Source organism: Cupressus sempervirens, chromosome 11 (assembly GCF_028749045.1).
Source record: "Cupressus sempervirens isolate cs-2001-9-10 chromosome 11, ASM2874904v1, whole genome shotgun sequence".
NCBI lineage: Eukaryota > Viridiplantae > Streptophyta > Pinopsida > Cupressales > Cupressaceae > Cupressus > Cupressus sempervirens.
In genome coordinates, this window is record NC_143128.1 from 504,486,386 (window position 1) to 504,510,455 (window position 24,070).

A 24,070-nucleotide genomic window follows, 5' to 3' on the forward strand; every position below is an offset into this window, starting at 1 on the left:
ATAATAATCTTTGCTAAGGCAGGCAGGCCCAAAAAGGTGAAGTTTTGGAAAAAGGGGATAATCTTTGGAAGCTAATGGACTAATAAATGAAGATTACTATTAAAATATGTTTTATTAACCCCTCTTGGACGTGAGTTAGGGTTATGCCCTCTTTTAAGGGGTTTGGAGGCATTTTGGGTGGATTCCAGAACTTGATTTTTGCTCATTGCTTTGTTGTTCTTCAGAGGCTGCCAAACCTGTGGAGAAGGATACCCAAGAACGGGAGTTTGCAGATTTCTAGGAAGGCTAAGGACGAGAGTTTGAAGCCATTCCATGTGCATGCTCATGTAGAGTTTGCCTTTGTGCTGAACAATGCAGATTTGTGGTTTTTCGGGTGTGTTTTTTGTAAGAGTTTGATGTTTTCAGTTGAGTATTTCATATCAGTTTGGGTTGCTGCTGTATCAGACTTTTAAATGTTAAAATAGAGCCGAATATATGTATTTGGATATGATTATACTTCTGTGATAGATTATTAAGTTTTTGTGGTGATTTCGGGCTATTTTGTGCTATTTTCGGGAGCCCGATGAGCATTGTTTTGTCCTCCGTTTGGGAGCTATTGTGTGCATGTTATACAGATCTGGAAATGTCATTTTATAGGTTGTTATGCTGCTCAAATTTCTGTAAAAATGTCCACTTTCAGATTTATTAATAATAGGTGAAGCTGTGAAGCTTTTGGTACTATTTCTGGCATACCCGATTTGGGGTTTATTGAGAAATTGGTGGATTTTTGGAATATTGGTTGTTTGATTTTAAAGATCTGATTTGAGGCTTGAAATATCATATAAAATCAGAAAAGGGACATTTCATGGTTCACAGAATGACATGGGATCCAGGGAACAGGTTGATGGATGAGTTGTATCCTTATTTTTGGTTCCGTAGTATGGCACATCTTGATTACACAGTTACTAGTACAAGTTATAGAGGGGCTTGTAGATGGATATGGAACCTTGCTATTGGTTATAGAATCAAGATTGCTTGAGGGCAAGCAATCTTGATGAGGGAGGGGTGTAATGTCCCCAATTCTTGGATTTTAGAGAATTAATAGGCCAACCCAAATATATATTAAAATTAATTTATGGAGGACTTAATGCAAAATTACTAGAGTCAAAATAATATTATTTAAGAGGGTCAATAAGAGACAAAATGACAAGGAGTCTACAGGGAAGGGGAGCTAAAGAGTCTTTGTTTGAGCATTAAAAGAGGAAGTCTCATTCATTCCAGCTATGCATGATTTATTATTTTGATTTGGGGATTTTGAGTTTCTCTTGGAGAAACATTGGGAGACCTTACAATTTTCTATTCAAATTTGAAGATAGAAACCTTCAAGCCATTTCTGGTGGATTGGACATAGACCCGATTCATCATTGCAGTGGTGGAGACAGAGTTCATGTTGAGCTTAAAGGTTCTTTCTTAATTCTCCAATCCGATTGTGTAATTGTATTGGAAATTGAATTTTAGACATATGGTTATTGTATTGCTGATGTATAATGCAATAACATATTTTGAGGTATTTATATGAACATTTTTCTGGTTTATAATACTAGATTATTTGCAAAAAGATATATGTTGTTTCCTGAAATTTGTTGGTGAAAAATAATGGGAAAAATATCCAAGTGGGATATTACACATGCTTTTTAGGATGTTTATTTAATATTTATACTTCTTTCTTTGTTTTTCTTGTATTTAGGTTAAGAACCTTAGCCTTTCTTCTTATTTTTAGTCATTTATATGGTTTTGTTTTCACTTTCATAAGTAAAAGTAAAACTGTTCTCTTTAGGCTGTTTCCATTTTGAGATTCAAAGTTATGTGTTAGCTTTTGTGATGTGTTTTTGTGTTCCATTCTATGATTCTGTATGTCTTGTAAACTCCTTTATTGCATTTCTTTTGGTATCCACATTTCCTGGAATAGCCATGGGCTTTATACAATGTGTTGCAGGTTTAGATACTAAACCATTTTTTACGTACGTGTAAATACATATGCATTTTAAGGATCCCTTGTATGTATTATATCATTTCCCTTGACACATTTTGGTTGTAAAGGACTTAATATCAAGCTCTCATATTGCAAGTATTTTTAGTTGCATTTGATATCTCCAGACTTGCAATTATCCAACTTGTGTTTAAGTTCCTAAGACTTGAATTATGCCTTGTCTAGTAATTTTGGATTTGGAGGACCTCATTGCAAGTCACTATTACAACATAAAAAATGCAAACATTATGTTCCTAAACTTGCTTTTTACCTTTTGAAACCTGAATGCTGTCTGAAAGGCACTCAAAATGACTTGAAATCGTGTCTCTTAGACTCGATTACAATTACAAGCATATTTATTCCCATTACATAGATGAAGTGTATTTACATTTTTCACAATTGCAAGTCAGTGCTCATGTTTTTCCCAACTTGCAATGCAATCTCCAAGACCCGAAATTCATTTGTGGCCTCACATTTGCTTCTTATTCAACCTACCCTTGTCTTGTTTGCACACACAACTTACCAAGTTATCAAAACAAGGCATGTGACTTATTTTACAACCAAACTCCAAGAATGGAGAATGAAACAAAGCAAGAACAACATGATAGAGCCTTATAAGGAGGTGGATAAGTGACAATAATGATTGAGAGTTTAGAATGCTTGCAATATCGAGATGGTCACAAAATGCTGAAAATATGATTTCCAATAAAGGCCGCTGTGATGCAAAACAATCAAGAGATGGCAGGCATGCAAGAGAGATAGTGATAAACAAGAGGGATCCATGAAAGTGTTAGAAATTTGTTTAGTGCTCCTTTCGAGATTCGTGACAAGGGCTTAACTGCCTCCTGTGTACTATAAGTTGAGTGGTTGTATCGGGCATTAATAGATTGGTCTTTTGGTGCAATGGCAACCCCACTCTAACAAGTGGCATTAGAGCTTGGTCATAGGTTCGAACCCTCAGACCCTCGGATAATGCTGAGGGGGAGATTGCTAGAAATTTGTTCAACGCTCCCCTCGGGATTCGTGACAAGGGCTTAACTGTCTCTTGTGTACTGTAAATTGAGTGGTTGTATTGGGCATTGATAGTTTGGTCTTTTGGTGCAATGGAAACCCCACTCTAACAGAAAGAGCATGGACACTTCATATCACCAAAAGATAAGGGTGTACTGCAGTGTTTTGAACATTGATCAAAGTAAACAAAAAAGAGTTTTTCGTTTCATAATGGGCAATAAAATGCTTTCAAGATAGATATATCAATGATCTATGACCATGTTCTTATATTTCGAGTTTCCTAATTGAATGTTGCAGAACGAACTTCCTTTGAATGATTAGTTCTTACCACAACCTTGCAAACTATAGACATTGGAATTCATCCACAAAGACACAAATATCATCAAGAACACAAGTTCCTATTTTTGGACAAGATTTCGTTTTCAAGCTTGAAGATTTCCAACATGTACTATCCTATGTAGTTGTGTCTCCAGGCAGTTTAAATAGTTTTCAAATTATGCACTTGTAACTTAATTTTGACAAATTACACGCAAAATGAAAAGATGTAATTGCAAGTGAACATTTCACTTGCAAAGTTGTAAATACATGTAAACACATTGCAAGTCGAAATACAATAGAACTTGCAATGTTGAATAAGTCAACTGCAACTAGTTACTTGTTGAAAATGTCATAGTTAGTTGGACTTCTCCCACCTTTTTCTCTCAGCCCCTCACCTATAGATTAAGAGGGTGCTTCATTGTAATTTTTATCTTTTGACAATGCCACAAATATCTGCAAGTTTGTATGTGCGCTATAAAAATTTCAGCCTAGATATAAATCAAATTGTTTTCAATAAAATAGGTGGGTTGTTTTGATAGTTTCTGCTAATTCAAGTTGTCATATAATGACATTTTGGGAGCTAATTGTGAGACAATCTGTTGTTCCAAAGGGATTTTTAAATTCAATCTTGCAGACTTTGAGCTGCTAATTGCTTTTAGACTTTGAGTTGCTGATACGTTGTAAGTGAATTACACTAGTGATTAAAGATCGTGTTGTAAAGGTAACATCTATTTTGAAATAAGAGAGTAAGATGAATATAACACCCTGTTTTAGCTTAGTGTAAATAAAAATAGTTAAGTGTTTTGTTGATTCGAGTAGGAATAAGAAGGGGGAGCCTTCCTTTAGAAGTAGGAGAGACTATGTCTCACACACTATGGTGGGAACCACTATTTTGCAATCAATTTCAAAAATTGTTGGTTGCAAAATATCCACCCAATACTTATGTCCTTAAGAAAGTGTTTGTCCCTAAAAACGGTTGCAATGGTTGCCAAGGGGCTAGATGTCACCTTTGGTTAGGAGAAAACCCTTGAAACTCAAATGGCTAGACCTTAGAAATTCACGCTAATTAGTGCAAGCTTGTCTTTCGATGGTACATCTCCCTTTACTTATTAATACCTGTAGCCAACCTTCAAAATCAACTCATAAACATGTTATCTAGACTCAAGGAGAATGCCTTTAACCAAGTTTTCTTTTGAAGCCTATGGTAACAAATCCATGAGCAAGCAATGGAAGTATGACCTTGTTAGGGCTTCACAAAAAATCACTGTTGTATGGCTAGCATTGGGAAAATTTGTATCATCTTCAAACTTCCAAAATAAATACCTTGCAATCCCCCTCATCCACTTCGAAAAATATGTTTTTGAAATACATTGAATATTTTCATTTCCTTTCTTGAGACCCCATACTCCAAACACTTTAAAAGCAATGTGATTGTAACATCCAGTTTTCTTGGGTCTAATTTAACATACAAAACACTCAAGGAATACAGTTATAACTTCGATTTCATAGGAAGACAATTACATCATTCATGTTCATGTGAAGAAGATTTACTATTAAAATCAGTTGAACAAAAATTCTTAACTAAAATCTTGAAATACCATTATATGAAATTACTTCAGAAATTGAAATCACATACCTCGGAAAAACTGAGACTGAAAATCATCTAAGGATGCTTCTGCAATCACCCAGTTAGTCCACAAATACACTATAACAATTTCATATGACATCTATCATCTAAAAACTGCTATCGTAAAATCAAATTAAATACTTCTATTATCTTAATTTAGGGCATCACATACCACTGTATCAATTAGAGCATTGTTTACCTTTGGTTCATTTAGGGCTTTTGATACCGCTATCTCACTTAGGGCTTCAAATACCACAGATTCATTTTAGGGCTTCCGCGACCACTGATTCAATTTAGGGCTGCCGCGATGATGGATTCAAGTAGGGCTTTCAATTTCACTATATCATTTAAGTTTCCAGCTATCACCCAATCAATTAGGCTTCGGATTTCTTTTTCTTCCGATTACTTATCTGTGACAGTTTCTCAAGATTAGATAAATACTTATATTCATTATTCATATAAATGAAAACTATTCACAAATCAATCCAGGTGTAAAATAATGATAACAATGAATTTAACTCATTTCAATCTTACCTCTTCATAAATAAAAATGATAATGCCTGGTTCCAATTAACATAGGAATGCATAGCTTATCTCTATTTGATGCCTGTCTGACATCTTCAGAGAGGTGAAACATTGTCAAGGGCTTTACCATCCAACCTCGGACCACAATATATCCCCACACGATCTCTAACAAGAAAGGCCCTCCCTACCCAGAATTGACTGGGAACATCATTCCATCCATTGGGCATCATGATATAAAACACGCCATACGACTTGGCAGCAGGAGATCACCATAACAGGAATATGCATGAGCTATTAATTAATTCATATTAAATGTTAAATATTGAAATGTTATAACTGATAATACTGGTTCTTATTATTGATGATTCCTTTCTCCCACCTCATCACCCATCTTCTTGGCTACACAGCCGGGTGAGTCCCAAGTATCTGGAGTTCTCAGAGCAGATGGCTCTAACAATTATTCAAGAAGATTTTATGCATCCAGTACCTCACAATCTGAGATTAAAAGATTTTAAATTGAATGTTTGCCTAATTAAATTAATCATAACCGATTTCTTTTTAACTCCACCTATTCACCATTGTTGGCATTCTTGCCGGTGAATTTCCTTGGTGTCAAAATGTTCTAATTCATGCTAGGTAATATGTTTTAAAACTTGCATCATTTGGATACTTTGTAATATACATGATTATCTCTGTTTTCTAAAGGTTGATTTATTATTGAGGTCTCAGAGTTATTATTGTTAAGTTGGTAAGAAATCATACATATTTCATATTTCAGCAGATGGCATAAAAGATTAACCTAACACTTCAGTCTTAACCATCTAAGAAGATTTAAAAGTATCAAATAAAATATATAGGAGATCAGATAATGATTTATCATTGTAAAACAAGAATACATGATTAACTATACTCTCCAATAAACTTCCGGCTCAATATCATATACAGCTTTTCAAACTAGAAATGATCAACTTAATGTACTCACGATTAATCTTGAAGGCACACAATATATTCTCTGCCACAACACTAATAGGTTATACAAAAGATAGCAATATTTTTTTCTACAAACAAATATATATAGCTCTACTGATTATATAAAATCTGCAATGCTGAAGCTCTGTTATTCAATACCTGATCACTTTTGCACACACCATTCTCATATAACCGGATATATATAGAAAAAGAAGTCAACAAACTTTATGGGCATTGAATTATCATTAATAGCAGTTGGCAGATTTCCTTATGGAAGACGGCAAACTTAATAAGGAATATGTTAGACTTCACAAGAAAAACAACATACTTTATACATCAACCACTGTATAAGGAAACGGCAAACTTGTATGTCTGATTTATGCATAAAAACAGTATCATTTATCCCATGCTATTAAATTTACGACCTGAACTGATGGAATAAGAAATGATTTCAATTTGCAAATAAAACAGATCAAAAGTCTTACGTGATTCCACCATTGAGGGTAATCTTGTGCTTAAGAAATCCGCCAATTCGGCTCTGTGATTTGTGGTAAAGATGGTATTGATTCAAATTGGGACCGAATACATTTCCAGTAAGGCTCGAACGTTATAGGTAATTGGAATGCCATATATGGCTTAAGAATTTCTATAATATAAAAGGAGCTTGTCTCTATGGCTTCCTACAGTTACAAAGATCACTCCAATCCTTAATCAATCGGCTATAGGAAAAAGAAAGAAGGAAAGAAGATAAAAGGTTTTTTTAAAAAGTTATTTTAATTATTAAAATCTAATAAGCAACATCACTTAATTAATAAATAATAACAGCCCGACTCTATGGGTTCCATCTGTTACAAGAAAACTCCTACGAAAAAAATTCAAGATGACCATTCGGATTCCAAAAATTAAATTGGCTAAAAAGAAAAGAATAGGAAGTTGGAAAGAATTGGAAGATTAAAATTCGAAGAGTATAATAATTACAATTATTATAATCCAAACATTATTACAAAGTACAGCTATTAAGATTATTAAATGGTAATAGTGCCAAATCATGGTTATATTTAGATGAACATTTATAAACAATTATTAAAAATACTACGACAAAAGATATTTTAAAATCCTTTAAGATACGTTTTATAAATAATTTAATTATTTTAATTAAATTAATTATTAATAACTCAATTTTTTTAATTAAACTATTTATTAAAATTACTCATGTGATTCCACAGATGTATTCTATTCCAAGTCGCTAGGTCCTCTACCTGTCTGCCCAGTGATGGTGACGCTCTGCCTAATTCTTTTCTGACAACGCTTCCACCTCTTCGACATTCTGCTTGCAAGAATTTTCTCCGTAATTAAATTATAAATTATATAACCATAAATAATCATAATAGTTAACCTTTCATCCTAATTCCATGAATTCGCAATTAATGATCAACTAACATGTCATCTGCACTTGAAATCATGACGACCAACTAATTTACCATTTTGCCAGATTATATCAAATTAAATTGCCAACTAACTTCATGTGAACCTCAACGTCTATATTCCAAGCTAGGTCAAAAATTGGGATGTAACATACCATTCGCCTTGAGGTTCATCGTCCTCGATGAACTGAAAATTGCAACGAACATTGTAAAGGAATATTTTAAAATTGGAATGTAATGTACCATTCCCCTTGTGGTTCATCGTGGTCGAGGACCTCTGAAATTTAGACATTAAAAGAATATTCCACATACAAGATATAAATATAACATTGTGATATCATTTCTTTTTTTAATTGGGTCAGAATGAAAATCATAATCGAAACTCAAGATCCATTTTACTTTAAAGTTTCTAGAAGATACGTGCATGGTAATATAAAATTTATCACGTACTTACTCGAGTTCTCTTTACCTTGTGATTTTCTTAGCATCTTTTGAGTAGATTCTATTTCATGTTCCTTTCATATTGATGCAAGCACTCACCATATCATTAGTTTAATTTCATTTTGATATCTTCAGTTAAGAAAATTTTCAGGATTCAATTACTGTAATTAAGACAAGTGTTGAAAAATTGAAATTCTTCAACCAACAAGTTCCTGATCATAATTTAAATCACTCATATGTAGCATTTGGCATGTGGCCCTCATTAATGGATAGATCTTCCTTGCAAGCTTACAGATTACCTGTAACAAGTTAGTGAATCCATGTTTTTCCATTGTATCCTTGGCCTTCAAGCCCAATATTTCATTAGATTTATCATTTCATGATAGGGTATCTCCAAAACAATATACAACAGCTCAATATGTAAAGTCAACATTGCATGTGTATTATACATGTATAACAATGTGTCAAAAGGTATAAACAAGATATACTATGCAAGATCATCAAATCGAGATCCTAGGCATCTGAAACAATTCATAAGATTCTCATCATTCATTTGTAAATACTTGGAAATTCATCTTTTCCATTTCTATGATTTAGGCTTCCATGCCCATCTCATCAAAAGTTTACATCTATAAACAAACATTGATAGTTCCAACTCCTTACTGGAGCACATAGTGATCTTTTCGTTTAACCAACATCAGAAAGAATCGTGGTTCATAGTTTTGTTTTCATTCAGTTCAGGTTCAAATTGGTATCAATTTATTTCTTTCATTAATTTGGGTCGACAAACCTGCTCACGATGGATTTAGATAACATTTTATCAAGATTATAAACTGTGTTTGGATTATAGAAGTCTAGGCATCAGGACCCTTTTTAATCTTCTCATTCTCGACAAAGAATGGCCCTTCCACCAAGGATAAGGCATATATAACATTCTGGTCCTGCCATTGAGTAATCAGGTGGGTTGAAGTCCTCAATAGTTATTCAACAAAATAATTGAAGCGTCTGGACAATCAACAAGATCAATTGTTCCGACAAATCTACCTAATTCCACCCTGGCCAAGGATTTCAAAATTTGGGTCGTCAAACCCGATCTCCACCACTCAGCTTGCCAATCCTTTTTATCTTTTTAAATTGTTTATACATTTGTTCACTTTATATCATTTCAGCCTTCCTGGCTATTTTGAATGATTTTCCAGTGTATTTTTCCAGTTTTGATTGCAATATCCGGATATGCAAAAATAAATCTTTTTTCATCATTTATATTTTCAGTTTCTCAAAAACAGTGTTGGACCCAAGGTTTCTGTGTTGAACCCAACGCTCTGATACCATATGTAACATCCAGTTTTCTTGGGGCTAATTTAACATTCAAAACACTCAAGGAAGACTATTATAACTTCGATTTCATAGGAAGGCAGTTACATCATTCATGTTCATGTGAAGAAGATTTACCGTTAAAATTAGTTGAACAAAAATTCTTAACTAAAATCTTGAAATACCATTATATGAAATCACTTCAGAAACTGAAATCACATACCTCAGAAAAACTGAGACTGAAAATCATCTAAGGATGCTTCTGCAACCACCCGGTTAGTCCACAAATACACTATAACAATTTCATATGACATCTATCATCTAAAAACTGCTATCTTAAAATCAAATTAAATACTTATATTATCTTAATTTAGGGCATCACATACCACTATATCAATTAGGGCATTGTTTACCTTCGGTTTATTTAGGGCTTCTGATACTGCTATCTCACTTAGGGCTTCAAATACCACGGATTCATTTTAGGGCTTCCGCGACCACTGATTCAATTTAGGGCTTCCGCGACGACAAATTCAACTAGGGCTTTCAATTTCACTATATCATTTAAGTTTCTAGCTATCACCCAATCAATTAGGCTTTGGATTTCTTTTTCTTCCAATTACTTATCTGTGACAGTTTCTCAAGATTAGATAAATACTTATATTCATTATTCATATAAATGAAAACTATTCACAAATCAATCCAGGTGTAAAATAATGATAACAATGAATTTAACTCATTTCAATCTTACCTCTTCATAAATAAAAATGATAATACCTAGTTCCAATTAACATAGGAATGCATAGCTTATCTCTATCTGACGCCTGTCCGACATCTTTAGAGAGGTGAAACATTGTCAGGGGCTTTACCACCCAACTTCGGACCACAGTATATCCCCACACGATCTCTAACAAGAAAGGCCCTCCCTACCTAGAATTGACTGGGAACATCATTCCATCCATTGGGCATCATGATATAAAACATGCCATATGACTTGGCAGCAGGAGATCACCATAATAGGAATATGCATGAGCCATTAATTAATTCATATTAAATGATAAATATTGAAATGTCATAACTGATAATATTGGTTCTTATTATTGATGATTCCTTTCTCACACCTCATCACCCATCTTCTTGGCTACACAACCGGGTGAGTCCCAAGTATCTGGAGTTCTCAGAGCAAATGGCTCTAACAATTATTCAAGAAGATTTTATGCATCCAGCACCTCACAATCTGAGATTAAAAGATTTTAAATTGAATGTTTACCTAATTAAATTAATCATAACCAATTGCGCTTTAACTCCACTTGTTCACCACTGTTGGCATTCTTACCGGTGAATTTCCTCGGTGTCAAAATGTTCTAATTCATGCTAGGTAATATGTTTTGAAACTTGCATCATTTGGATACTTTGTAATATACATGATTATCTCTGTTTTCTAAAGGTTGATTTATTATTGAGGTCTTAGAGTTATTATTGTTAAGTTGGTAAGAAATAATACATATTTCATATTTCAGCAGATGACATAAAAGGTTAACCTTAACACTTCAGTCTTAACCATCTAAGAAGATTTAAAAGTATCAAATAAAATATATAGGAAATCAGATAATGATTTATCATTGTAAAACAAGAATACATGATTAACTATACTCTCCAATAAACTTCTGGCTGAATATCATATACAGCTTTGCAAACTAGAAATGATCAACTTAATGCACTCACGATTAAGCTTGAAGGCACACAATATATTCTCTGCCACAACACTAATAGGTTATACAAAAGATAGCAATATTTTTTTCTACAAACAAATATATATAGCTCTACTGATTATATAAAATCTGCAATGCTGAAGCTCTGTTATTTAATACCTGATCTCTCTTGCACACACCATTCTCATATAACCGGATATATATAGAAAAAGAAGTCAACAAACTTTATGGGCATTAAATTATCATTAATAGCAGTTGGCAGATTTCTTTATGGAAGACGACAAACTTAATAAGGAATATGTTAGACTTTACAAGAAAAACAACATACTTTATACATCAACCACCGTATAAGGAAACGACAAACTTGTATGTCTGATTTATGCATAAAAACAGTATCATTTATCCCATGCTATTAAAACTACGACCTGAACTGATGGAATAAGAAATGATTTCAATTTGCAAATAAAACAGATCAAAAGTCTTACGTGATTCCACCATTGAGGGTAATCTTGTGCTTAAGAAATCTGCCAATTCGGCTCTGTGATCTGCGGTAAAGATGGTATTGATTCGAATTGGGACCAAATACATTTCTAGTAAGGCTCGAACGTTATAGGTAATTGGAATGCCATAGACGGCTTAAGAATTTCTATAATATAAAAGGAGCTTGTCTCTATGGCTTCCTACAGTTACAAAGATCACTTCAATCTTTAATCAATCGGCTATAGGAAACAGAAAGAAGGAAAGAAGATAAATGGTTTTTTAAAAAGTTATTTTAATTATTAAAATCTAATAAGCAACATCAGTTAATTAATAAATAATAATAGCCCGACTCTATGGCTTCCATCCGTTACAAGAAAACTCCTACGAAAAAATTCAAGATGACCATTCGGATTCCAAAAATTAAATTGGCTAAAAAGAAATGAATAAAAAGTTGGAAAGAATTGAAAGATTAAAATTCGAAGAGTATAATAATTACAATTATTATAATCCAAACATTATTATAAAGTACAACTATTAAAATTATTAAATGATAATAGTGCCAAATCATGGTTATATTTAGATGAATATTTATAAACAATTATTAAAAATAGTACGACAAAAGATATTTTAAAATCCTTTAAGATACGTTTTATAAATAATTTAATTATTTTAATTAAATTAATTATTAATAACTCAATTTTTTTATTTAAACTATTTATTATAATAATTCATGTGATTCCACAGATGTATTTTGTTCCAAGTCGCTAGGTCCTCTACCTGTCTCCCCAGTGATGGTGACGCCCTACCTAATTCTTTTCTCACGATGCTTCCACCTCTTCGACATGCTCCCTGCAAGAATTTTCTCCGTAATTAAAGTATAAATTATATAACCATAAATAATCATAACAGTTAACCTTTCATCCTAATTCCATGAATTTGCAATTAACGATCAACTAACATTTCATCTGCACTTGAAATCATAACGACCAACTAATTTACCATTTTGCCAGATTATATCAAATTAAATTGCCAATTGAGTTTATGTGAACCTCAACGTCTATATTCCAAGTTAGGTAAAAAATTGGGATGTAACAGTGATTCTAGAGTTAAACCACTCTACTAGCTAGGGAGGATCTTTCACCATCAAAAGCAGTGATTCGATGAGGGTTTTTGTCTTCCATCAATCCTTGGAAGAGGTCAATGTTCACTTTGATGACATCTTGTTATGTTTGCATTCTTCAGTTATACAAGTGAGAGCCAAACTTCCCCATATATAGAGTTGGATGTAAAACAAAAAATCGAATTAAAAAGTATTCATTTTCCTTCTAATGGCTTTTTTGGATATTTTAAAAACAACTTATGACCAAGTTCCCCATTTTCCTAGACATCCATTTGGGAGGACATAACATCACATAATTAAAAATTAAAATATTTAAGCTAGTGTCATAAACTTTATAACTTTAGTGCAATAGTTTAAATAATCTCAAACACATTACAAAAAGTACTTACTCAAAATTAGTTGTGTCCAAGAATTTTGGAGAACAACCTAGAAGGACAAAAATGCTACTTATGTCATACAAATCTAGAGCATCAACTAAGCACTACACTACTGTTGGAAACCAAGAAATACCAAATCAAGCTCGTCAAGAGATTTGGATTTCTCTTGGCTCACTAGGAAACTTATAGAAAACCTTAGAAATTGGCGCCTACAAACAAAATCATGACATAGAAATGGATACATTACATAGACATAATGTCATGGTTTGTTTCAAACTAGTTAGCACAAAAAGCTGATTTTTCCACCAAAATTTCAGTCTTGAAACCCTTGATCCTAAATAGACAGGGACAATCTCCAAATCACCTTATGCCTTTGATATCATGTAGGATTCAACAATAATCCAACCACATAAGCCAAGATCTAGGTTAGAGGGGAAATGTTAAAATTGAGAAGCAAACAAACAAAAGATGTATAATGTGAATACAAACTCTTCTTGTATATTAGATATGGAAATATACAATACAAAGTCTAGAGACCATGATTTTAACTCACAATCACTCCCAATTAGGAGATAACTTAGTTTAGTTGAGGGTGAAGAGTTCAAACTGCCAATTAATGGATTGGTTGAATAGATGAGTATGATAGAAGTTGCCTTGACTAAATGGAGGTGGCACTTGACTACCATTAATCAAGGGTTGATGAGGCAGAGGTGGCACTATGTATCTCAAGTCAAGGTGAACACGGCCATTATTTGCTACTTAGATGAGAATAATTAAATATTCTAAATATCCTAAGTAAACTAATTATTAGGTTCAATATTACACAGTACACCATTATCTGTTTACTCTTCTTGACCGCTTTCCTCATTCTTTGGCCAACATTGTATGATTGTGGTCCACAAATCAGAAGTGAATAAATATTTTAAATGTTATAATAATGGCAATCTAATTGTTTGTACCTTCTTTGGTTTTTATAAGCATTGGTATCTTCTCTCCTAGCTATACCATCTATATGTAGACCAACTCACCTCTATTGACTAAATTGTTTGTTTTGATGCACTTACTATCCTATTGGTTTTTCTGACAGCCATCTTTATTGCTATCACAGGTCCATCAACAACGACTTAGTGAAAATGAATCACGGGCATATTTCCAGCAACTTATTGATGCCATTGATTATTGTCATAGTAAGGGTGTTTACCATAGGGATTTGAAGGTGCTTAACATTTTCTGTTGTGTCTAATGTTGCATTTTTAAATTTTAACAAATAATTTTTTCACAGCTTGTGAAAATATTCATAGCATAATTTGGAGTTTGTTTTGCAGCCTGAGAATCTTCTCTTGGATTCTCAAGGAAACCTGAAAATCTCGGATTTCGGATTAAGTGCTTTGCCTCAACAATTGAGGGTGATTTTTTTGTTCCTTTCTAATGTCATCTGCAAGTTCATAATGCTCAATCTGGTTTGGTTTATAGTTTACATGGTTGGATTTTGGGGAGAAATGCTCATCCTTGACCACACTGACACACTCAGGAAGATGGACTCTTGCACACTACTTGTGGAACACCAAATTATGTGGCACCAGAGGTATTGCTTGTTGCACTCAACCATCTGTCAAATAATCCTTTTGTTATGGAAAATCTGCGTTATGCAATATTTCCTAGATTGTAGTGACCATGTGCATTTCCATTCTGCACAGTAAGGTATTTGTATTTGATTTTGTTAAAATTTATGAAAACCTAATTATTCAATGTAGACCAGAGGCATTGCTCTTTTTTTTCTCAATAATCTGTCAGTCTATGTTAAGAAAAATCCACTCTTTGCAATATTTTAAAATCCACTCTTTGCAATATTTTCCTACATTGTAGTGACCATGATGTGTATTATTTATAATTAGTTTTGTTAAATTTTTTGAAAACTTAATTATTCAATGTGAAATTAGGATTCTCTGGAAATTGGACAATGAGAAATGCAACTTTTCTTATTTTTTCTGGATAAATCTCTTACTAATAATTGACAACTGTGCTGTTCGCATATTCATTCTAAAATTTTCTGTAATTATGAAAGGATGAGATAAAATTGCTGTTGCTGAGGTGCTTTTTATATCTAAATTTAATGTTTGAAGCTGAAAAGCATTTTACTTATGCCATTGGTGGATATATACTTGTCTATGTGTCAAGTATTGTTGTTCTAATTTAACTATCATTATTATCCGTTACCGCAAACACTAACTGGCATATGCTTTGTAATGTTATTTCTGAGCGCATTATTGACTGACAATTCTAGCCTCACTCTTCATATGGTCTTACATATTGGTGATGATTTTTGAGCAAAGTTTTTGTTTAAGGTAGATGATCTGTTCCCCCAAGCAAGTAAAACATTTAAGTGATTTAATAGAGTACGAGGTCAGGCACGAGAACTAAGTCTAGCTCCGAGATTAATTTGGAAATATGTATGTCAAATCAAACCTCGTATGTTTCAACATTCATAACTAATTGTTGTTTGAGCTAGTTTTTATTAAGGATTTAGTATATAGTGACAAATACTCTATAGAGTAGTGTGGTTTACGAGATCTAGCTCTTCTGAAACGTATCTATCATTAAGAGTTGAAGATGTGGATTTATTTTAATTGAGAGTTGATCAATCATATGCTTTGTTCTTCTTTTGTAGGTTCTCAGCCACAAAGGTTACGATGGTGCATTAGCAGATTTATGGTCTTGTGGAGTGATTCTTTATGTGTTAATGGCAGGATTCCTTCCATTCGATGAAGACGATCTAACAACACTCTACAGAAAGGTATATTTTCAGCACTAGAAGCACATTATCTATCATAAAAAATCATGGTTAATGCCCAAGAAGATCAATCTTAGTGCACAAAACATCTCTTGGATTCTGTGAAAGAGGCCTTTGTTTTATGGCAAGTCTCACCCTCCTGCTTGCTTGTGACATTGTTAATTTGTTAAAAGACATCAAATTTCTCAGTGCTATCTGGCAACTGAAAGTGTGTACACTGTAGAGAGAGTACATATTTCTTCAATGTGGCTACATTTCTTTATCCCATAAACATATCTTATAACATCTTCAATTTACATTTCATAGTTAAAAGTTTAGAACACACTAATAAAACTGAAAAGTCCTTAGTTGCTCACCGACCTACCTGTATTTAAACTTATCTGATGTGATGAAATGTAGATCAATGAAGCTGAATTTTCATGTCCAACATGGTTTTCCCCTGGTGCCAAGTCTTTGATAGCAAGAATTCTTGATCCAGATCCACGGATGGTAAAAGTTTCTGCTTAGTGAATTGACATTAATTTGTTACTGATTCATGTTTCTTGCATTTTGCGTTTATAGAAATTTTGGATGGAAAATTCTATTGGTCACACAGACTAGTGTTTGATCTGCCTCAGCGAATAAATGTTAGTGGCATCCGGGAAGATGACTGGTTTAAGAAGAATTATGTTACTGTCAGGCTTTATGAAGACGATGATGTTAACTTTGATGATGTGCAAGCCGTTTTTGATGATGCAGAGGTTTGCCTTGATCTCCTTACTTTCGTTTTCAAGGCAGTCATATTACATATGATTTGTAAATGTGCAAAAATTAAATAGATGGAATAAATATTTTTGTGGCAGTTAGAATCCAGTTGTTTGTTTTTTTATGGTAAAAGAGACTATACAAAAATTACTGTAATCTTCTAAACTTAATCTAATGATGCATTGAAGTGTAACTTTTAAAGGTGTAAAAAAGATGAACTCTTGGGTTCCTAAATTTATCTGGTGTTGTATTTTAATCAATTTTAGACTAAGATCTTTGACGTTAGATCTATATTACTATTTTCAAATTCTATTTTATCTTTTATTTTTGACTATGAATTCAATACTAATTGAACTAGAAAGGAAGGTTATCTTCAAATAATAGAGTTTGATTCAACACCCTAGATTTCTGGATTGCATCAATGATGGAGAACATTAATATTACTTATTGCAAATTAAGCATTAGGAAACCTAAGCTGCTCCTATGGGTTTACAGGACACATATGTCAGTGAGCATAAAGAAACAACGGAACTTGGTCCATCAATGATGAATGCATTTGAGCTCATAACACTTTCTCAAGGACTCAATCTCTCTGCCTTGTTCAACAGGCGACAGGTTTGGTGCCCCTTATTGTTCTTGTAACTATTTTGGCATTTTCTATGTTTCTATACGGATAAAAGTCTTACTTGACATTTATAATGTGTTTTAATATTTATAACTTTTATAGTACATAATTACCTATTAACTATATCCCCAATCGAATGATAATGACTAGCGCGCCTATAACCTTTGTAGTTTTTTGATGTTTATTGAACTTCATTTTTGATCAATAAATGAATGAAACAATACTCATTTCTCTAAAGTCAGTTTCAGGGATGTGTTGTTTTTTAATTTTGGAAATTTTACCAAGTTCTGGCAAGCTTTTGCCAAGTCGTTGAATCTGAGTCAACTTTGGGTCTTCCAAGTTAAGCCATGTATTTATAAATTAATAATTATGGTTTAAACTCCAATAATCTTGTCTCATACAAATTAGGAAGTTTTGTTATCCTTCCTGTTTCATTTAAATCTTTGGATTTGTCTAAGTTCTGTTAGCCATAGTTCAAAAACTAGGGCGTAATACTTGATATGCCAAAAACTTGATTTTTGACTCTTCGAAACCTATATATTGCAAAATACATAGTTTTTGAAATAAACTTAAACAGCATGTAAGATATTGAATTTAAAGAACTCATAAGACAGTTTTTCTATTTGTTCTTTTCTGTACCCATATGAAACTTTTATATTGTGTCATGCTTATACACTGAAATTTTCATTTACTCGCCCTTAACATGTTCCACAAGCTTGTCTACTTCGCATTGTTTTGAAAGATTATGAAACAATCTCCAAAGATTGGACATTCACCAGTATAAAGTTCAAAGAAAGATGAATGCTTGAAAGATTTGATGTTAAAGAGTATTAGTGTGCCCCAAAAAGCTAAGACACGCCAAAGCATGTTTGTAGAGTAGTGGTACATGTAGGAGAGGGAATACATGCCAGTACAAATAAGTTTTTTTAAACCACTAATGTTTGGCATGCACTAGGACAACATAAAATTGAAATTTCTTGTTAAAAGCAATGGAACACATACAAGACATTGGACATGCCACTACAGTGAATCTTTCAAAAGCACTCAAGTAATTTTGATGTGTGAAGAAAATGAATAGTAGTTAAGGTTTAATAGTGGGTGAGAAAATTGAATTCCATGAGTATTGTCACACAAAGGTCTTCTAGTGTGCATTCTAGTAAGGAAGGTAGATACACAATATATTTTTTGTTTGATATGTAACGATAAGTTTGTATTAAGTTCAAACTGAAATTACAATAAGAGGGATTTCAAGGGCGAAAAAGAATTCCTAGATGGACTGTCCTCCATGAAAACCCTAATCAGATCAACTCCATAGAGAAACCCAATCTGCCCATAGACCTCTCTAGATTTGCACAGTCAGTCGGTAACTGCACACCCAACCAGTAGCTCCACCACCAAACAATCTCATCTCTAACAATCCTAAAAGGAGAAAACATGGTGTTCCAAGGGACCAACTCTTTGTTGAGGCCCCGAAGTCATTGTTCAAATCCTTGTCTTGATTACCTCAATTGACTATCTTTTGTTTACACGACTTCAAAAGAACATAATTTTTTTGCCACAAAAAGGAACCAACAGAGAACTGCCATATCAAACCTCAGCCATACCCATGGCCACACCAAGAGAAAAGAGAAGAATAATTCAACTAGAAGAGGAACAAAAGGAAAATACATTCCGAAACCCTGAACCAGACATTCTTTAAGAAAAATGAGTAACAACAGCTAGAGCAGACCATAGACTCAACTCACAAAAAGAACCTGTCACTTGTAGAAGCACTTAGCCAAAGTAAGTAAAAAAGAGGGGATGCCCAATGAATGCTTTCCCAACATAAACATGCCTTGAAAAGCCAAAATTTCTTCTATCCATTTCGTAAATGTCCACATGCTCCATAAAATGCAACTTTTGAGGAAACTGCATCCACATTCTGCTTTCTCCATCATTCTAGATTTGGTCTTGAAATTTCAAGTAGAAAAGGGAGTCTTTTCACCGTCTTGCTAGGGTCCAAAAGTTAATAGAGGTCTCTAGGATGAGGAATAGCCACACTTGGTTTTGCAAGATGACCACATCCTTGGCACCTCCTGGTTATTCATTTCCTTGCTAGAGTTAAGACCACTTAGGTTCTTTACTATCAAGTAAAGAGGCAAGAATTGGGAAGAGATATTGGAATTTATCTGATATCTCTTGTCGTATTCAAGAAATCCCAACCTAGAATCAATTGAATGGCAAATAGTTGAAGATGTCTAGTATGAGCAGCTTATAGGAAATATTGAAGGGGGCGGGGGGTGGCGGATTGAATCAATACTTTGTATTTTTGAACGTCTAAATTCGTGAAACCACTTAAGAACTTAAAGAGAACAACCATCAAGATGCAAATACCAAATTTCTTGTGGAAAAGCCTTACAAGTAAGAAACTATTACATGTAATAACTTTCATTAACAAGAGCTCTGAGAGAGCTTGATCCCTTGCCTTGTGCTATTGATATAAGATATTATGTTTTTTATATTGTATAGTAAAAAATTTATATGAGAGATGAAAAATTATTAAATGAATTATTTTAACTAATTAATTTTAAAAAAGGACATATTGGATACTAGGTAACATTTTAATGATATAAACTTAAGGATAAAGAAAAGAAGTTGAGAACAATGATTACCTAATGCAGCATTAAAATTGTAATTTGAAATGATTAATAATTTTATTAATTAATTTTACTTAAATTAATCATGAAAAGGTCCATGCCTTATGCAAGAGCTAGAAGGCATGTGAGGCATATGTATTTGACTTTGTTGAATCATTGAGCGGTAGAAATGGGAAACTCACAAAATTTTGTGAATGCACTAAAATCCAACAAAATCCTTAAAAATCTTACACCAAAATTTCAGACCGTCAAAATACATCTCCAAAGATCAACTTCTAGTGAGGTGGCTAGCAACAAATATAAAAGAATTTATATCAATCCTTTAAGTGTGAAGTAGATTCAATGTTCTCTACTTTAGAATTGTGAAGTATAAGAGAAAGATCTAATAGTCATCTATATCAATTATCATTATGTTCTTGCTAGTTTAATCCTGAATTACTATTTAAAAAATAATAGTAATGTATGATAATTAAGAATTCACTAAAATATTTCACATTTACCAATAGTTGCTGTTTCTAAATGATCAAATTTTCACCTTTGTGCATGGAACATATCATTTGTGTTGCTTCAACTACCCAAATTTTATTTTATTTTATTTTTTTTGGCAAAAGTGGACAAGCCACTATATATATATATATATATATATATATATATAACTAAATTAAACTAGTTCAAGAGTTCAATTGGGAAAGAACCAAAAGAGAAAACCCAGCATCGTCGCAATATGTACAAGTGACTAACATCGATATTTACAATCTTATTATATCGATGAACAAAACTAATACCATCAAGAATTCGAAATTTATCGAATTTTACATTTTCATGCGTATCAAATAGCAGGCATGGAGGACTCGAATTCAACCAAGATTGTCAAAAATTAACATAGCATGCTTGAAGTTTGGAAAAATTACCCAAAAAAACAAAGGGAAGCCTTTGTGCTATCTTTCTTCCATATCCTCGCATGAGGCGCGATCAGCAGAAGTAGATGCCAAACTAGGATTGATAGAGAAGCCCCATCCAAAATTTGAACATGTTACAGGAGCAACCTCCCATCCCGAAGTCGAGCCTTCAACTGCGACATCTGAAATGCCAGTGGTAGAAGGCGCAGCCCAAACATTTGATTTGGGGAAATACGAATGGGGAGACCAAGTAGTTTCTTGTGAGACATGGTGTACGGAGCCAGGAGCATTGATAGCCAGAGCCGACCAGACGCCTGGTTCATGAACCGACTGAATTGGGGGAGCCAAAGGTATCTTCATGTGGGCTGATTTTGCTTGTGCATCAGAAGTTGGAATACCCAAAATATCAAGCAATGCAAATCCTGCTTTCTTCACCTCCTCGGTTAGCTGAAAACCTAGAGCTCGTGTTGTGACATGCAAGGTCTTAATCAGGAACCGAGGGTTGTGCTTTCCAAAGGACTTCTGTAGTGCTCCGAATGTCATCATCGCTTCATGATTCTTCATGAGTATGGTTCTTGGAAATAGTCCTCCCACCAAGGCATCTCCGGACCATAGATCATAACTCTGCATTGCTCGTTTCAACTTATTTTCTGCCCAGTACTCCAGTTAGACCACCTTGATAGCGATAATTTCCAACCTCGACGTTGACTGTAGGAGATCCATGGCATTAGACAGGAATATGGAGACCAAATTTGAAGGAAATAACACATTTCTTGAGGATACAGAAAAGAAATCCTCCCCAATGATGGTTCAAATTGCTTGGCGAATGTTGTAGGAATGCACAGTGAACATAGTATCCAGGACCGCATCGTCTAAAGGATAAGAGAGTGCATCTTCATCCAATGATTATGAAGTTTTTGGGGAGAATACTTCGATGAAATTGGTGACAGAGATCACATTTAACTCATGTATCATGTGGGAGCAGCATTTTGGAAGCAATTGAGATGACAAGCACAAACAGCTGGGAAGATGAAGATATGAAAAGAGGTCCATTCTTCACATATAAATAAATCCCCCATCATATGCTCAAAGGAAGTGAAGTACCTACTTTCATGCGAGTAATAAAGAATATGCCATTAAATCGAAACCCAATTGCAACTGTGAAGGGAAAAGTACAAAACCGACACCCCCAGAATTGAAGGAGCAAATGGTTCTGCTGCCATATGTATTGAATTTGATCTTGTCATGTACAAAGAACCACACGTCCAAAATGAAGCAAGATCGTACTCAAGTGACGTCAACAAGCATGATTCTGAGCAGTAAGAAAAGATTTAGCACGATTTTACCATAATCTCGCACATGAGAGCTTGGGATTTATAAAGGCACTAATTAATGTTCAGTACTAAATTCAGGCCCATATTGGAGATGCCAATTTGTATAAAGCTCGGCGACCATCAGTCGTTCAGCAAGTCTTATCCCCTCGGAGCCATCACACTTCCGCATGTTGATCATCAAAAGTTTGGTAATGGCAGATCCAGATCACTTGGCAAGATCAAGTAGCTTAGTCAGTAGTAGGCTCGAGAACACTCGGTAAGAACTCTGACCGAATTGCTCGGCATAAGCCTCGCCCTGCTTAACTTGGGAAAAACCCGACTGGAGTTCGCTCAACACATTGCCACTTAATACCCGATAAATACTCGGTAGACACTAAACCGATTTACTTGGTGAAGCTCAAGGAACTCGGTCAACACTTAACCCGAAGTTGCACGATATACACTGTGTTCATGTAGCTCGGCAAAAGTAGACACTCAGTAGACATTAAACCGATTTACTCGGTGAAGCTCAAGGAGCTCGGTCAACACTAAACCCGAAGTTGCATGGTATACACTGTGTTCATGTAGCTCGGCAAAAGTAGACACTCTGTAAACATTAAACCGAATAGCTCGGTGAGGCTCAAGGGACTCGGTCATTACTAAACCCGAGATTGCACGGTATACTCTATGTTCATGTAGCTCGGCAAAAGCTTTACCCTACCTTGCTTGGCAATTATTGAATCTTGGCAAGAATTGTATCTCAGCAATAGTTGAAACTTGGCAGTAATATTGACGTTCGATAATGAAGTGGTATTCACTATTCAAGCAAATGTAAGAAATAACCAATTACTGCTGGCAGTCCACGAACTCATTAGATGTCAATTTCTGCAAGTCTTTGTAGTGCTCCATGAATGCTGAAGGTTTTAATGTAAAAGTAGCAATCCCATTACAACCTAAGTTAGAGAGATAATCAACAATTCTGTTTCCTTCTCTATATGTGTGTGATAAAGTAACCTCTTGAAACTGATCAATTATATTCCAAATTTGCTGAAGCACATACTTAAGTTTCCAAGAAGATGATTGTCTCTTGACACAAGCTGAGATTATAACTTGAGAGTCCCCTTCAATTTGCACATGATGAAAATTCCCCTTTTTGGGAAGAATTAATCTTGAAAGCAATGACTGAGCCTCAGCCATATTGTTTGTTCCTATAGGTAAGGGTGTTGTTGTAATTGCCAGCATTTTACCAATGCAATCTCTAATGCATGCTCCCAATTTTACCAATTCAATCTCTAATGCATGCTCCCAAGCCCGACTGTCCTGGATTCCTTCTAGATGCTCCATCAAAGTTGAGTTTGACAAATCTAGGCATAGGGGGTTGCCATGTAATTGTAGATCTATCTATAGTTGTATGCAATTTTGAAGATGTGCCAGATCCTAATGGTATGAATATAGATTTCCATTCCCTAATGATACTTCCATCCCAGGAAGTGATAATTGGATTAGATTTATATCCATTCACACTTGCATTGACAACTTCAGAGATTGATTTTTCAATAATTTGGAGCACACTTTCTATAGATGAGACATCTTTCCTGAAAATCCTCTTATTTTTTTCCCACCAAATTGCCCAAATTACTAAAGCAGGTGCACATTTCCAGATTCCTACAAAAAGGGCATTAGGGTAAAGAATTGGCCATGCCTGGAAGATGTCCCAAATGTTATTTTGTAGTGGAGTA

At 34.2% G+C, this 24,070-nt stretch overlaps 1 protein-coding gene across 1 annotated transcript in view; it reads left to right on the forward strand.

The window, feature by feature from the left end:
- The window catches only part of LOC149530580 (CBL-interacting protein kinase 24-like), a 224,291-nt gene that overhangs the window by 71,142 nt on the left and 129,079 nt on the right, over window positions 1–24,070 (forward strand). Inside the window, exons 4-10 of the mRNA XM_089810240.1 lie at window positions 14,432–14,539; window positions 14,649–14,729; window positions 14,855–14,908; window positions 15,992–16,117; window positions 16,514–16,603; window positions 16,732–16,854; window positions 17,354–17,473. Of these exons, the coding sequence (XP_089666366.1) occupies window positions 14,432–14,539; window positions 14,649–14,729; window positions 14,855–14,908; window positions 15,992–16,117; window positions 16,514–16,603; window positions 16,732–16,854; window positions 17,354–17,473 (702 nt within the window). The remainder of the gene's footprint in view (window positions 1–14,431; window positions 14,540–14,648; window positions 14,730–14,854; window positions 14,909–15,991; window positions 16,118–16,513; window positions 16,604–16,731; window positions 16,855–17,353; window positions 17,474–24,070) is intronic.